Source organism: Pantherophis guttatus, chromosome 3 (assembly GCF_059756535.1).
Source record: "Pantherophis guttatus breed Tessera chromosome 3, ASM5975653v1, whole genome shotgun sequence".
Taxonomy (NCBI): domain Eukaryota; kingdom Metazoa; phylum Chordata; class Lepidosauria; order Squamata; family Colubridae; genus Pantherophis; species Pantherophis guttatus.
The window spans coordinates 58,486,422-58,504,027 of NC_142065.1; the positions used below are offsets into that span (position 1 = coordinate 58,486,422).

The window sequence follows — 17,606 nt, forward strand, 5'->3', positions numbered from 1 at the left end:
GAAAGAGGCGGAAGGAGGTGGCTGGAGGACGTTCGTGGTTAGCGTGACCGGGGCTGGACGGGGTTTTTTTTTTCTTTCTTTATGGTTTGTGTGAAAAGAAGCCAATGAGGTGTACTCAGGCTTGTTTTTCAGAGAATTGCTCAACACGGGGACGGAGGCTGCAAATTCTTTATGATTGTTAAGGTTGTTGCTTGGCAGGGATTTTTTTTTTTTTGAGAGGAAGGTGGTGCTGCTGTGGCTGCTTGGAACGAGAGGTCTCCCGTAATTATCTGATGTAACAGATGTGATAGTAACAGAGTTGGAAGGGATCTTGGAGGTCATCTAGTCCAACCCCCTGCTGACGCAGGAGACCTATACTAGGGATTCGAACCGCCGACCTTTCTGATCGACAAACTCGGTACCGTGCAAAGGTAAAGGTTCCCTTCCCACATATGTGCTACTCGTTCCCGACTCTAGGGGGCTGTGCTCATCTCCGTTTCAACGCCTTGAAGAGCCAGCGCTGTCCGACCAGCATGACTAAACGGAAGGAACGCTGTTACCTTCCCATCAGAGGTGGTCCCTATTTTTCTACTTGCATTTTTTACGTGCTTTCGAGCTGCTAGGTTGGCAGAAGCTGGGACAAGTATAGGCAGCACTAGGGATTCGAACAGCTGAACTGCCGACCTGTCAATCGACAAGCATCTTAGCCACCGAGCCTCTACCATGCAAAAGAGACGTTAAACAGTTAAAAACAGTACGCAGTGAAGCAAATAGATGTTGTAAAGGTAAACTTGAGTATAGCTTTTTGCGTTGGAGCTCCTACACCTGGGCTGTCAAGTCTTCGGGCGATCGCCGATGGCGGTAAATAAACTCAACGCTATCAAGTTCAGTACAGGGTAATCCACAAGATTTTTGTGTCTGAGCTCTGGTTAATTCGAAACACTAGACTAGACCGTCTTGGGAGTGAAATTTATGTTTTCTTCTGTCATTTCAAAGCAATAGTGGAAGATCTATCTTGCCTCTCAAATAGTCCCTTAACCTAAAATGGCCATTTATAAATATTAATAAACAAGCCATCACTAGGGCATAAGTCATAGCGAGTGCAAATGGTTGCTTGCCTTTGTCCAATAGTGAAAAAGTTTAGGATTAGACCTGGGTAGAATTTTAAGTAGGAGACACCAGGTTATTGTGAAGCTGGGTCATTTTTGCTGCAGAATATTTGGAACAGCCATTCTTTAGAACCTGTTCATCATTTGCCACGATTAAATCCATGGAAATTTATTTTAGATCTCATGACTGGAGCCTATCTTATTACTGCATACAGAAATGCATTTTGCTCTAAGTGAGCTGTTATATTTATGGTTATCATGCACGCTTTGTCTAGTCTGATTTGCCAATATTCCTCTGAAGTGTATATTTTTTTTTTACTAATTTTCAACCGTTTACTTAACTAGGAACATAATTCAGTTTATATGTACACACACACACACTGTACCATTTATTTCTCATATGCTAACCCAATCATAAGTATTGCTTTTTACCATGTCCAGGATACAAAGAGGATTTTACTAATTACAACTCTTGGTAATTTTCATCTCAGTATTTCAAAATGAAGAGCCAGTTCATAGACAGTGTATAGTACTTCATCCACATTTGAGATAGTACTTTAACTTTTGAAAAAGAAAGCAGTTGTATTGTTGTTTCAGATAATTTTTGTTTACAGTTGCTGTAGAAAACCTTTTAAAATGTTTCTGGTCATTTAAAATATTTCTAGTCACGGATACTTTTTCTCTCACATTGACATGTACTTTCAAATATTCAAATATTCAATATCCTTTAGTGGAGGATTATTCTCCACTGCAATATATTTTGTTGTTTGGTGCTGTTCTCAATTAAATACTGCAATTAAGGTCATCAATAGACACAGGAATTTTGATATTTTGCTGAAATAAATTCCTCAGAAAGATTCTAAAGTTATATTCTACATGTTTTATGTCACAGTAGTAGTTTATTCATTCCACTTGTTAAACTTTCAAGTACAGGAATGTTTGGAGGGATATGACTAATTACTTTAGGAGCTTTTTATGTGTAGTGCTTGCTATGCAATCCTTGTGTCATAGTCCACTACTTGAAAGAATACATGAATATAAATGCTTTTATTATGATCTTAGGATACAGAATTGTTTACTAATGCAGCACTGTCAACATTAAAAAAACTAGTCCAAAGACAATTGCAGAAGTATGTATTCTTTCCAAATCCCGTATCACACTATAATTTTAACATGCAATTTTAAATTCTTGCATCGCAGAGATGCTTTTTGCCTAGCTGGCAAGGAGTGCTGCATGAAGTTGAGGTGTATTGGTTTTTATTATGTACAGTAGTCAGACTGACTTTACAAATTAAATACTTTGTAGGTTGTTTGTCTTCCTTTAATCCTAATGAATGCTAGCTTGGCAAATTATTTATTTTAGCAAAAACTCCTTTGGTGTCCTAAAACAATCAGCTCTAGTAAGTCTCTTGTTCCTTGACCATTAGGACCATTAGGAATGTAGTGCTTTGGATGCCAGCCATTATATAACGTTATGCTGCACTTTATGGATATATGCCAGTACAGTCTGAGAGTTTTGGCAGACTAAAGTATGAATCTGCTCATAAATTCTGTGAGAATTTAATTATGGCCAACCTTGAATGATCTTCAAAACTAAGATTTGCACTTGGGTAGTATTTGGATAGAAAATTACCAGGAAATTCCAGGATTGTAGCCTAGATTAAAAAGTTGAAAAAAACATCCTGGAAGAAGGCAAAAGCAATGGCTTCTATATTATTCCAAAAGAATTATACAAACTTGCCCTGAAAGTCATAGAAACCAAACTTCACCTGATGGAAAACCAAATTTTGAAATGTTCAAATGCTAAAACTTAAAAGTATTAAAAGTTAGCAAATCTTTACAAAAGCAACACATGCACTATACCTCCATGCTCCTTGTGTACTGTATCAGAAATTAGATATTAGGTGTATACAAGGATAATCACTGCCAAATTTATCAGTTTTGTTATATACTTAATGTGAATATTTTTATTACCAATGAGAAATTCATATTATTTTATAGATATCCTTTTTTGATATAAACCTATCCGACTTACAGGACTGGAGCGATTCACTTATTCATCAAGAAACAAGCAAATTAGATCTCTGCTTTTGAAAAATTACTATTTTAAGACTGAAATACAAGAAAGTCTTATTTAAGAACTCTATAACTAGTAACTTGAGAAATGACAGACTCAGAATTGGCAAACTGATGCAAAATATTTATTCCAAGTTAGTTATCTTTTGATGCAGTAGTTTTCCCCCTCATACAGACTCAATGTGATAGTCACTTTTTTAAATCTGTAAATAATGTTATCAAAATAATCTTAATCTTTGAAATCCCACAAAAATTTTATATTTTAACAATCCACCCTGAATATCAAGGTTGCAAGAACACAAACAATTCCTATATCCAAATATTTTACAGCTGTACCTCCCCCCCCCCCAAAAAAAGAAAAACCAAACACGCCTGGTTAAGTGATGAAGCTCCCCGAGCCGCCAAAAAATAAAAAAGTTCCATGTTATTAGCATTAATTTAACACAATTAGAACTTCCGTAGCCATTTTGTCATTGACAATGATTGTTTTAGCACATTATTGCCGCACAACATTTTGCAATGTGGACGGCAGTATGAGAAGCTTGTGGTTGCCCAACTTAAGTCTTTTGCATCCTGCTCCTGATGAGACTGAACCCATGCCTTGCTCCAGAAGGCGGAATGGATTGTTCTCTATGAAGCACAGAAGGGCAAAATCAAAAAGTAGTAAGCCAATAGCTTTCTTCTTTGGGATATAATTCTTTCCCTTGTGCATGAAGTTTTCAACAATAAAAAACTGAACAGACTTGAGATAGAATAAACTCTGCTTCATTCGAACCCCAAACATTTATGTGCTGAACTACAAACTGAGTTTGCTGGGTTGGTTTTATATTATGAATTTTTGGTGCCCAACTTCAGGCATCGTCGTCAGAAGTTTCACTGCTACTTGTTTCTGTGTCTGACTCTTCAAACTCTGTCTTAAAAGTGCTTCTCCAGTGGGAGAATAGTTGACTGCTGCCTTGGCCTCTAAGAAATTCACTCTTCCGAAAACCATTTCTTCTTAGCTAGAGAGAAAGGAAAGAAAATGTTCATACTTGTTTCTCCTTTTCAGTCAAAATAAACTCAAAATTTATTAATTGTTGTCAGATGCACCAAAACAAAATGATTTAATTTTGACCTCTTCGTTTATTATAATCAATGTTCTCGGAGATTTCGACACATAAGTTACAAAATAAAATGATGCTAAGTTGACCATACCTGCTCTGACTTTATTTGGAACTCTTTGAGCTCATCCTCTGTGAGGGGAAGGCAATTCTCATCATTCTCAGGATATTCCTGCCATCCCATTGCTTTCAGTAATCTAGCATGGAAAAGATAAAGAATAAATAGAAAAGGGACAGGATTAAATATGTCATTATGGAGAAAAATATATTTTACTCCTTAGGCACAAGATCATTTACAGCTATTTTACAATATTGCTCTGTAGGAGAGAAATACTTTAATAAAGCAAGTTAGGCTAAGAGTTAAATGAAGCAGTTAAAGAAAAAGTGAGAATGGTGATTAAAAAGTACCAAGACAAGGTTCTCAACTGTGGGCTGTGCTGATAACTCCTTGGGGGTTATGATCAATTGGATGTAAGGGGGTGGTGTCACTATTTTTTATATTGATCAGCCTTGTATAGACAGTGGGAGCACTGTCAAAACTTATCTTGGGCTTTGTTCCTCATTTTGTCTGTGCAAGCTCAAATTGACAACTGCAGGACCACAGAGTCTGAGGACCCTGTGATTTAAATATTAAAATGTGTGTCTTGTCAATGAAATAATTTGTTCTATTCATGGTGAGGTGGTATCACAGAAATTCATCAAGTATTTTGGGAAGAGCAGAACCACAAAATTTGAGGAATCCTGCATTAAGGCGGTAGTAAGGCACAAATCCCGTTTGTGTCTTCTTTAATTACAATAAAACTATTACTCTCAAATAACTTAAATTACATACTTGAATAATTGTTACATGCTATATTGTACACTTCTTTAACATTTGACAGGAGTGAAGGAATAGACAGTTTTTAAACAAAATATTGTTTTGGTTCTTAGACAGTAAATATAAAAAATGATCTACTTTCACCCCATTCTTTGTTAAAATGGATTGTGTAGAGGCAGATGGTGAATGTCATCCTTCTGCTGTGTCTAATGAAGCAGCTCCTTAGCCAGATTGAATTGTGCCTCAATTCAAACCTCATGCAGGTTTCAAAACTGAGGAAAATATGATTAGGAGATTAAAAACTGTTTCCATGCAATCATTCTTGCCTTATCACTAATAAGGAGGGGAATTCCTTTCCCTCCCCTGTGAAACATTTCAATAAGAAATGGCAAAAAGGCAATGCTTCCATCAGAGTGCATGAATCACAGGGTATCATGTGGATAGCAGAAGAGAAGAACGTTCATTACAAGAAGCCAAAAACTTTTATTGTATTGTACTGGATAACATGGAGTAATGGGGCTTTGTCAAGAAATCACATGTTCTTCTTCTAGAGCTGGTTAAACCTCTACTGATTTTTATACATTTCTGGTTGGTTAATATTTTCCAGACCAACTGCCTCTTTTCTCACCTGTGTTCTGCTTCTAAAGAGTGAGAAAGATTCTCTCCCTCTTCCAAAGGCAAAGAAAGCCCATTCTGATGGCAGTTCTCCTCCCAGGTTTCCTTTGGTTCTGCTGTACTGCCACCATCCACCTAGTGAGGAACAAAAGACAGATCAAAAGACAGATCGTGTAATAGTTCTTTTAGCATTCATCAATGATATTTTAGAAAGTTCTCTAAATTACATGCTCAAATAGTATAGGCTTTATGGTGAGGCTAATAACCTCAAATTAACACTTAGAAACAACTATCAAAAATGTTAATGGTTGTTTAATTTAGAATGTAATTGTATTAAGACTTTATATTATAATAAAATCTAATACAAACTAAATTTAAAATACAGGAGTAAAAAGTGCAAGAAAAAAACCCATAATATAATAAAAAGGTCACAAGACACTTGTAGCATCCTACAGTAATGAGCACCATTTGCAACCTTCACTGCCAGCTCCCAGCAAGCTAAATTAATGGGGAAGCCAGTGGGAGGTCACACATTGTGATCGCATGATGTTGCACTAAGCCATGTGGGGTTTCCTTAATGACAGCAGTTCTGTTCTGCTGTAAATTGGTTGTGGTACATGATATTGCATTTTACAATCACATCACTCAGCAATGGAATTACTAGTCTCAATTATCATAGTTAAATGAGGACAGTCTGCATGAGTTTATAACACAGGATCAAGAATAAAAAATAGTAACAACCTCCACCATCATTGTAATAATTGAGGATTCCCATATGTTGAACTAATGCATGGGAACACTGCACTGTTGCAAAAAATGCATGAAGCCTTAAAAAAATCAGTATCTAAATTAGACCATTTTCTTCAAAAAAGGTATCTATTATTCATTCCGAAAGGTGAAAAGAAATTCCAATTATCACAATGATAAGAATTAAGTGTCTATGCTATATACTTCGTATTTCTAGGGTTAAGCATAACTTGATTTATTTTAATTTGTTGTCCAAATTGAAAGTTTACATTTGTATAAATTATATACAAGAATATCAGAAACATGAAGACAAAAATTTGCTTATGCATCACTCCTCATCTCTTAAAAAATATAAATATTTGCTACAATTATTTTTTATTTTCCATATCTTATACATGACAGAAACCAGAATCAAGATGCATATGCTAGTTCTTGTGGAAAGTAACAGGTTTACTAAATAAGCATACAAGAAAATTATTTAAAAACAACTCTTGACATTATTTTAAAAAAAGTCATGGAACCCTCACATCCTCCAGTTTGTTGTTCTCATGGCGCTCTGGCAATTCTCCATTCCTGTCGTCCTTCAGAGCTTTTAAGAACTCACTCTTCTTATCTGTGGTGCGGCGCATCAGCTTTGTCAAGCGAGAGGAGTTTATTTCAATAGGAGGGGTGGTACTGGAGGGACTCTGGGAATAGAGTAATAGCATTGTTAAATCTATTATAATTCACTAATTTGATAGCGCTAAAATTGGTTAGTCCCTTCTGATTTATAGCATGTTTATATCCACCATACATGCTTACCTCTTTGGAAGAGGTGAGAACAGAGCCACTGGTTAACACAGCTGGTTTGGTTACAGACACAGGACTGGTAAAAGCTGAATCACGGCTGGAGGTTAGTGAGCTTGGTTTATGTTCACTTCTGTTAGCTTTCCATTGATTTGGCTATAATGAAGAAATGTACAGTAACAATAGCGATATATTTGCCTAAAACCAACACTGACTTAGTAAAAATACTGTCTTCTGAAAATCTGCACTTATTTAAAATGCCCCTTTTGGGATCTGTTGTACATTTATCTGACATAGGTATATTCCAGATCCTAACAGTAACACCTCCCAGAATATCAAATATTTGGAAAAATAACAAATGATCCCAAATACTTTGTCCAAAATGAAAGAAAAAACAGTGCTAGAGAATGAAAGTGAAGGAAAATGTTTTATTATTTTTTCCCGTTAAATTTGTTATGGCCACACATTCCAATACTCTTGCAAAATCTAATACCATTTAAAACAATGAAAAATGTAGGCAAAACAGGATAGTCTAAATTAAAAACAGCTATTCCCCAACCCAATACATTTACCCCAGGGTCTCAGAACAAAGTCAGGTTTTTAAGAGCTTTATGGAACCTGAGGAGAATGAGTCTGTCATCTGTATCTCTGAAGAGATGCTTCCTAGTCAATCTGAATCTGCCTGAATGTACTTGAAGTAGAAGAGAAACGGTCCCTCAGATAACCAGGCCCTATGCCATAAACATCTTTAAAAACCATGAATTTGCACCAAGAAACGAAGTGGTAAACAATGCAGCTTTTCTGTGACATGAGCAGAGTGAGTAGTGGCCCTTATTGCTCATACCACTCCATTTTAAACCAGCTGTGGCTTTCAGACAATCTTTAAGGATAGTCCCATGTAGAACGGATTGCAAAAGTCCAATTGAGAGGCAAGCAGGGCATGGAGGACTTTAAGGACTCTTAATTGAGAAAAGGGCACACCTGGCGCACAAGATGAACCTGTACCAAATAAAGTCCTCCAGGCCACAGCTGCCACCTGCACTTTGAGCAGTAGTTGTTAGTCTAGGAATCCAAGGTTGTGCACCTGTCTTGAATGCCAAAGTACAGCCTCATCCAAGAGCAACAGTGAAATTATTCCAACCCAGGGGGACCCAGATTGCCAGAGCCACTCAGTCTTGTCAGGATTGAAATGGAAGTTATTCCTCTCCATCCAGACACAAACAGCTTTCAGAGAATGGGACAGTACCTCAACAGTTTGACAGATACCATCAGGGTTGAAATGTAAAGTATGCTTATGATACCAAACTTCTCATCTAGCAGTTTCATGTAGATGTTACACAACAAGACAGAGACCACTGAATCCTAAGGCATCCCATAAGTGAGGTATCACAGGTGCAATCTCTCCCTTCCTGTTAACAGCTGTAAGCAACCACAGAGGAAGAGGCATGCCACTGCAATACAGTGCTTCCTATTCTGAGCCTCTGGAGTTAGTCCAGAAGGATACTGTTGCTGATGGTATCATGGCTGAGAGATCAGGGTGTACAAGGATTGATGCACCACTCCAGGCTAGCTCTGCCAAAAATCATTTTTTAAAATAATTAAATCAAATAAATTAAATTAAATAATAAAATAAACATTAAAAACATTGGACACAGTGTGGCCATCCTGGTTGTGTCATTTCCATACATATTTTTCCATAACAACAAATATAATTACAACTTATCATATATTGTTACTTTGATCTTATGAACATATCCCTTGTACTTATTTGTATATTTGTCTAAATATTTTCCAATTTCTGTTCTACAAACCCTAAATCTTTTCTGCTCCGACTACTTTTCCTCCTTTCCAATCATTGGTACAGTTTATTCCAAATTTCATAGTATTCTGTCTTGCCCTTATTTTTGAGTTCTAGTGTCAGCCTGTCCATTTTTGCGCAGGCCAAGATTTTCTTTATTATTTCTTTTTCGGGGCGGGGGGGGGGGATTTCTTCATTTTTCCAGTATTGCGAATAGACCAATCTTGCTGCTGTTATAACATGCAGCATTAAGTATATCAATCCTTTACCATATTTCTCTGTTGTAATTCCTAGTAGGAATAGTTCTGGTTTCAAATCTATGTTTTGGTCTAGCATCTCTTCCAACCATGTCTTTATCTGACACCAAAATTTCCTGGCTTTTTTTTGTACATAACCACCACATGTGATAAAAAGATCCTAACACTGAGTTACATTTCCAACACCGCAGTGATAAATTCCTGTTCATTTTTGCTAACCTTGTAGGCGGAAGATGCCACCTATAGAACATTTTGTATAAGTTTTCTTTATACGCAGTGGCTATGCCAAAAATCATTGTTAAGTGCAACCAATATTGTATCTGTACTGAACCCTGGTGTGAAATGCCAACTGAAATTGGTTCAGATAACCCATTTCCCCTCAAGAACCTCAAAGTAGGCCATCTTCTTTTAAATGTCTACACAATGCTAACTGACAATATAGAAGAGTTGAACCAAGTTTCCAACAATCAAGATAGGAAGAACCCATGGACCCTCCTATACTGTTAGTATTTTATTTTTATATTAGTATACCACAGATATTTATACTGTTATTACTATATTACTATAACATAATTTCAATTGCCCCTATTGCTACCATGTTTCCCCAAAAATAAGACCCTGTCTTATATTTTTTTGAACCTTGAAATAAGCGCTTGGCCTTACTGCCATGCGCTCAAAAGCCTGATTGGGCTTATTATCAGGGGATGTCTTATTTTGGAGGAAACAGGGTACTATAATAGCTTCTCATTGATATTCTGTGTACCTTTGATGGGGGTGCTGCAGGTTTAGGAACCAGATTTTTGTAGACACTTGGGACGATGGGGGTTGCCTTGTTGCCATTTGAAAGCTGAGGTCCTGGTGACGTGAATGCAGCTGAGAAGGCAGCAGCAGGATCCTCTTTTGAAACCTTTTTGATGACCAGCATCTTGGTAGGTTGCTTGGCACTAGGAGGATTTTCTAATAAAACAAAATGGAAGAAGCTTAGTATTTCAACAAAAAATGTGTTCATACCTGTCCATCTCTTGTACCTGCTCATATTAAATCAACACAGAAAGTTATCAAGGATGAATTTGGAAGCTGAAAATTAACAATAATCTAAATGTTAAAAAGTAAATTTGTTTTTTTTTTAAAGAATTCCTGTAAGAATATTTTTATGATCTTATAAGCTTATGTTGAGTATCAAAAATCTAGCAACTGCATAAGACTTTAACTAAAGTCTTAATTTCAGTTTTAGTTCTTCACCTCTCTTCTCCTTTTGATAGGCTTCATTCGTATTATTGCTTAACAATGTTAAAGGCTACCTGAAACTTGGGGCATTATATGGTGATATGAGTCATGGCTGATAAGTTTAGTTGCAAGTGTTGGTCAATATAATGAAATATACCTAATTTTCCAAATCTGAATGAAGTAAGTCTTAAGCTGCTTTAGGCATTTGTTGGATGTATGTTCAATGATACAATCAAATAAAGATTTATTTAGACATATATTTGTATTTAATGGTGTTTATAATCTTAAATATGTATGAAACTCTAAGTCATGTAATATGTGATAATCAGACACTTGGAAATTAGCCGGTAAACTAGCACCATCTACTACACTATATGACAGCCAGTTTGGACTAGTGGTAAGGCACCAGGCTAGAGAGCAGGACATTGAGTTCTAGTCCCGCCTTCACTATGAAAGTCAGCTGGGTGACCTTGGGCTGGTTACTCTCTCTCAGCCCAACTCATCTTACAAGGTGGTTGTTGTGGGGAAAACAGGAGGAAAATGTGTTGGATATATTCACTACTTGTTTGTAAAGAATAATAAAGGTGGGATATAAACAAAATAAATATATATAGAGAATTTTAGTGTTTTTCAAATATCAGCTATACTGTATCAAGTATACAGTATATTCATCAGAAGGCCAGCTGTGTAGTGGCTAAGATAATGGATTAGAAAACAGGAGACCATACAATCCTTCCTTAGACATAAAAACCCTCTGGGTGACTTTACAGCTGCAAAGAACTGAATTGAAATAAATATAAAGAGAACTGAGATACTAGTTTTTGGGTATTCCCTGGAGTTCCTGTTACGAACTAATTATTTTGTAAGACAGTTTATTTTTAATTGTTAAATAAAACAAGTGAGCTTATCAGCAAGAATATTTTGAATTAGAGTGATATATAGTCACCCATCCCACCAATGGAACTCTGGGTGATTAACAAGAATTTAAATACTATCTATGCTCCTCACTTAACTACTCATTCAGCTAACTTACGACAGTGCTGAGATAGTATTTTGACTGGTTCTTGTAATTAGGACACTCACAGTATTCTACACTCACATGATTTCGTTACAATTTTCACTGCTGGCTTCCTGGAAGCAAAATCAGTAGAGGAGCCACCAACAGGGAGTGAATGGTGATCATGTAACCTGTTGCTAAAACGATTAATGTGCTTAATGTTGATGCGGGACTTCCTTAACAGAAATTGGAAATGCCATCGGTAAATGACGTGACATTAGACTTTATGATGTTATTTAGTGACAGAAATTCTGGCCCCAATTATCGTTACGTGAGGACTACCTGTATATATGCATCCAGATAGTCACCATAAATAAATAAAAACATATAAAGTGGCTCTCAAGAACACCATTCTCTAATGTGGGCTCAACTACACTTCCAGGCCCCATGCTCAATAATATAGCCATGTGAGCAGAGTTGAGCCTAGCCAAGCCTTGAGGAGTATGGTGTTTTAGAGTCAGGTACAGTTACAGAAAAGGCCAGCTTTCTTGCTCCCACTAGATCAAGGGTCGGCAACCTTAAACACTCAAAGAGCCACTTGGACCTGTTTCTCACAGAAAAAAAACACACCGGACCCACAAAACCTGGGTGGGCGTGGCCAACTCAATGTCACTCCCTCCCGCCCAGTCACATGACCCCCCAGCCACCATTGTTGTCTCTCTCCCTCTATCTCTCCCTCTTCCCCTCTCTATGTATCACTCTGTGTTTCTCTCTCTCTCTCCCTCCCCCACTCTCTCTGTATGTGTGTGTGTGTGTCCCCCCCCTCCCTTCGGGTGGCTGTCCTCCTCCTCCCCCCTCCTCTCGTGATGCCCTGGCCTGCTGTGGCTGAGCCGGGAGCATGCGCATGCATGGGGAGATCCTCCTCAAGCGAGTGCCAAAGTGCAGCAAAGGCACACATGGGATGGGTGGCCGCTCTCTTAGGAGGGTCTTGACAGGACGTGGCTTCTCTCCTGCACTAATGCTCCCGTCATCACCTTGCCATTGCATCCCTCACCCCTGGCAGCTCTTCAGCCAAGTGCACAGGGTGCGAACTCCAGCCCGAAGCGGCAGAAAGCGAAGGCTGCCTCACATGCAAATGTGACACGAAGGCAGGTACTCCTTCGCTCCTGCACTTTCCTCCTCATCCTACTCTTGTGACGCCCTGGCCAGCTGTGGCTGAGCCGGGAGCATGCGCACGCATGGGGAGACCTCCTTAAGCAAGCCACTGCCCACCCCACGCAAACCTTTCCTGAGCTTTGGCACTCGCTTGAGGAGGGTCTCCTGGCACGTGCGCACGCTCCCGGCTCGGGGGGGAGAGTGCAGGAGTGAGGCTGCCCTGTACCTGCCTTCGCACCACATTTGTGCATAAGGCAGCCTTTGCTTCCTGCTGCTTCGGGCTGGAGTCCAAAAAAGAAATGAGGGGCAAGGGGCGGGGCCAACCAGTGATGGGACAGGGAGCTGCGGCAGAGGGCCCAAAGAGCCGCATGCGGCTCCGGAGCCGCAGGTTGCCGACCCCTGTCTTAGAAGATAGAGATATGCACATTTCTTATGTTCCTCACATTCTGTGACTAAAGCAAACATTTGAATTATATGAACTGTTAATGCTCATGCTGATAAATTGAATAAAACGTGACAGACTGATCATAGGTTGGATTAGATTTCTTTGTTGGCTAATAAAAAAATAATTCATAGTAAACCCTTCAACTGGCATAAAGTATTATATCAAATCAATTCCTCTTTGTATAGAAAGCATTTTAATGTACTAGACTTTATGAGCCTGGGAATTATGGAAGTAGACATAAAATACATCTTCAGGAAAGCATTTTGGAATTGTTAAAGGGAATCTCAAGCACACTAAGCATGCTCAAGAGAGTAAGGTTCCACAATCTACTAAGAAAATATATACCTGAATACTACTGAGCCTAATTCATTAAGAGTACATTTTTGGGAAGAGCTAAATGCAATATTTTTTGGAATATTGGATTTATACAATTAGAAAAAAATAGTATTTTTTGGCACTTCACATTTTTGAGGCACTGTCACTTCTGAATGAATCAAGAATCATGCAGCTATTCAAAGATGCTATTGTAGCTCTCTCTTATACTATGTACCTGATGATTTTTATGTCAACATTTTGGACAGCAGAGAAAAATCTTTATGATACTATATGATCTTCTACATGAAGGTCACAAGAATTTCATTTCTTGAATGGGCAGAATTATATGTATTAAGTATGAAAAACTTTACATTGACCTTTCTTAAGTAACATGATTTTCTACAGTTCTCCTGATATGGCCGTCTTTAAATTCTGCAATGTATGGGACTTATTTACATTATCTAACATCAACTAAATTAGTATGATATTTAAAAGCAGTTTTCTGGTGCTTAGGTTCTTCATGCATTTTTTGAGTGTGCATAAATGTCTTGAGGTTTATGAATCAATGCTAATACTAATGCCAATCTGGGGGGAAATGGGATGATGTACCCATATCTAGTTTCTGCACAGTATTCTACCATTCCTAAAAATAGGCAAGCCTCTTTATAGTTTATTACTAAAATATAATTTCTAATATAACACAACACAGAGAAGAAAAACTTACTTGGTTATTTTTATAAACTGAGTAAATAGAAAAAGATTAGACTATTTCTACAACTACAGAAAATACTTCTCTCCCAATGCCTCAGTACTTACCCCAAACACCAGATGGAGTTCCAGCTGGTTTACCCTGGCTGTGCTGTTTTCCAGCTTCTGGATTCAATGATGGCTGTAAGAAGCACACCAAAATGTCAAACACATTTCATGTTTTGTTAGAGTTTCAATTTCATTAAATTTCCTAGCTAGAAATAAGCATTTGACCCAACATTAGGTATATTAACATTCTGACAATTTACCTACATAGAATCTAGTATTTGTTTTATAATGCATTCTGACAGGAGAAAAGTGTTGCACATTAAAACCATAAGAAACAATTATAAATACTTTGAAGCCTGGTGACAACTTGGTGCATAATGAGGGGAAGAAATCTTTGGCACCTGAAGCCCCTCTAAGTCTGCAAAATTACCGAAACTGATTCCTATAAGCAGGAAATGTATGGTAACTATAGCATACTCTATAATATGTCCTTATCATTTTTAGAAACATGAAGTCTCTCCACCTTTGCTGGAAAAATAAACAGAAAGTCCTGACCCCTTCTACTATTATCTGGATAGCAGGTTTTTCTCCCTTGATATAAAGTTATTAAAACTTATAATTTCAACCTTCTTTTTCTTTCCTCAGCACTCCTACTTTGGGTACCCAAAACCACCCACATGGTTGCATTTTGTACCAACTGAAGGTTCCAGACAGTTCTCTAGGGTAGCCCAGCCCCATGTGGAGTGCATTGCAATAGTCCAACCAGTAGATGACCAGGGCATGAGTGACTTGAGTGGAGAGCCTCCCTATTCAGGAAGGGCATAACTGGACCACAACATGAAGCCGAGCAAAGGTCTTCCTAGCCATGGCTACCAGCTGCTCTTTAAACAGGAGCCTTGTGTCCACGAGAACCCTGCACAGGATCTGTTTGGTGCAACCCATCCAAGACCAAAGATGATAAACTCATGGATACAAATTGATATTTATATCAATCTCCAGGAAACATAGTATATTTAAGGAACATCTTAATTTTATTCAGAGTTTACTTACAAAATCTTCCTCCTCAAACTGCAATTTCTCCTTCTCTTCCTTCTCCTCCCTAGCTTCAGCAGTTGGCTTTTCCTGAAAAGCTGAATTCTTTCGGGAGTGGAAATTGCCATTCCAATGGCGATGAGATCCAGTTCCTCCTCCTCTCTGACTCATGCCATCATGGCCACGTGAAGAACCATGCCAACCTGGCTGACTGCCAGCTAGTCCAACATGAGTTCCTTTAGAAACACCAGAATCCACAGAATCATGGCGGTGCAGGGAAGGCTGATGCCAACAGTCTGGATAAGATATGAAGTAGTTACATAAACAAAGCTAGTTATCATTTGAAAAAATGCCACAATATACAAGACCTTCTGCAAAAGATTAGATACACCAATATAATCTCATTATAGGAGCATCTCCTTACTAATAAACTGATATTCAATCAAATCATTGATATTAAGAGTATCAAACTACTGGAGTTCAAAACTGGAGGATAGGAAGCCACAAAATTGTGGGGAAAGGGGGAACACCAGCTGAAGTTCAAGCCTATTTTTTCTCCAGTGCTATTTACTTATCCAGCAGTGAGCATCATACCTCCAGCAGTTCTGAGGGGACCATTATTAAAGAAACCATCGGAAGAGTTGTGGCGTCTTCGGCTTACACCAAACCGGCCTTCTCCCCGAGGAAGATGTTCTCCATGCTTTTCAAAAGTAGCTCCAGGAGCCTATGAATAAAGGGGAAACATGTAAAGACTGCTGTGATCGTATTAACAGTATATACAGTCACATATACATGAACTTTCAGAAGAGGCAGGTCAACAGCAAATTTTAAAATAATCAAAAGTCACACACGGTAAGATACACAGAATAACTTTATGAATCAGACTTTAACAATATAATTTTGCAATCTTTAAAATATTTCTCAGAATTCATTTGAAATCTTTAATAATACGGCAAATGTCACTCTGTGAGCAGATGGATGGTTTCAAAATGTGATAAATATAATAAATAAACTAATAAGATCTTTGTTATTACAGCACACTAAATTGATAAGTCTCAATTTAGGACCTACATAAAAAAATATATTCTCCAGAACAAATTATTATATTAAAAAAAAACCAAACATGGGGCTGTATTTATACAAATGCATCGTTCAAATGACATATCAAGATTAAATCAATCTACTTTTAAATATGTCTACTTTATTAGAAAATAAAGCAGAAATCCAAGTTGTTTCTTGTTTCAACAACGTACCATTCTATTAATCAATTTGCTTAGATAGCACTGGTAGAATATCAGCTACTTTCCAAAAGTAGCTTTTCACTGTTTAAGAGGCAGTAGGCATCAACACATTTTTAAATTAAAATTAAAGAAATAAGAAAAATGGCCATGATCTCATGTGAGGAAACAGATTTTACTATTTTGAAAAAGAACCCCACTCTATTCTAAAAGTCAGAATATAATGTCATATTTTTCTATCAAATTTCCATTTTAAATTAAATCTGTGATTTTACCAAAATATCCTGAGTATTTTGATACATTGCATATACCGGTAACCCCTAGTGGGGCCATGGTGGCTCATGTGGTAAGACGCTCCGCTGAGGTCGGCAGCTCGGCGGTTCGATTCCCGTGAGCGAATAAACCACCTACGGCAGCGGTTCTCAACCTGGGGGTCGCAACCCCTTTGGGGGTTGAACGGCCATTTCACAGGGGTCGCCAAAGCCCTCTCTTGCCCCCCCCCACGCCTTCACTCACCCTCACTCTCTGCTCTGTTGGATCGCCGGCAGTTCACTTACCCCGCCCACTCCCAATCTATTGCTGCCTCCTGAGTCCCAGCTGATGGCTAGAGGAAAAAAAAACTGTTTAAATTCTTGCCGCGGGGCTTCAAAGGGCTGCCCTATAGCCAGTGGTGGGATTCTGCCGGTTCCACCCCGCCCCGTCCCTCCGCACCATTATTTATTGCCAATAAATAGTGGTGGGCGAGGGGTGGGCGAGCCAGCAATTTAACAAATGGTTCGGTGTTTTTTTGTAATTTTATTGGCCCGCGGAGCTTCAGCATAGGCTAATTAGCCCTTGATTAGATTGGCTCCCGACTCTCAGCTGATTTGCTCTCAGCTGTTTTGCTCAGGGCTCTGCTGCTTGTTTGCAAAGAGTGCTGGAGCAATTTCCCCCCCCCTAGCTATGCTGAAAAACGAAACTGAAAGTAAAGCAGGCTTTTGGCTTTGCTGTTGCTACAACGTTGGAAAACCAGGCAGGCAGATTTCTTTTCTTTTACCTCACCAAAAAAGGTAGGTGCAAACAATGGAAAATTTAGGGAAAAAGTGGAGAGTTCAAGATTTTAAAACACAAAAGAAAAAAAAGCTCTATTTAACTAGGGAATTGTAATAATTGAGATA

The 17,606-nt window shown here is 38.3% G+C and overlaps 1 protein-coding gene and 1 long non-coding RNA gene across 4 annotated transcripts in view; one reads left to right on the plus strand and one right to left on the minus strand.

Annotated features, from left to right (window-relative positions):
* The first annotated feature begins 9 nt into the window (after window positions 1-9).
* On the plus strand, window positions 10-16,242 carry LOC148114598 (uncharacterized). Its single transcript, XR_015733082.1, has 2 exons — window positions 10-410; window positions 14,825-16,242. It is a non-coding gene; the product is annotated as an uncharacterized LOC148114598 (long non-coding RNA).
* The window catches only part of GPBP1L1 (GC-rich promoter binding protein 1 like 1), a 33,104-nt gene continuing 18,765 nt past the window's right edge, over window positions 3,268-17,606 (minus strand). For all 3 annotated transcript variants that reach the window (XM_087889659.1, XM_087889661.1, XM_087889660.1), the window contains exons 4-12: window positions 15,806-15,935; window positions 15,230-15,507; window positions 14,240-14,312; window positions 10,048-10,241; window positions 7,245-7,385; window positions 6,971-7,129; window positions 5,710-5,831; window positions 4,359-4,461; window positions 3,268-4,165 (exon numbers count right to left, since the gene is read on the minus strand). In XM_087889659.1, coding sequence (XP_087745785.1) covers window positions 4,016-4,165; window positions 4,359-4,461; window positions 5,710-5,831; window positions 6,971-7,129; window positions 7,245-7,385; window positions 10,048-10,241; window positions 14,240-14,312; window positions 15,230-15,507; window positions 15,806-15,935 — 1,350 coding nt within the window. In that variant the 3' untranslated portion in view covers window positions 3,268-4,015. The remainder of the gene's footprint in view (window positions 4,166-4,358; window positions 4,462-5,709; window positions 5,832-6,970; window positions 7,130-7,244; window positions 7,386-10,047; window positions 10,242-14,239; window positions 14,313-15,229; window positions 15,508-15,805; window positions 15,936-17,606) is intronic.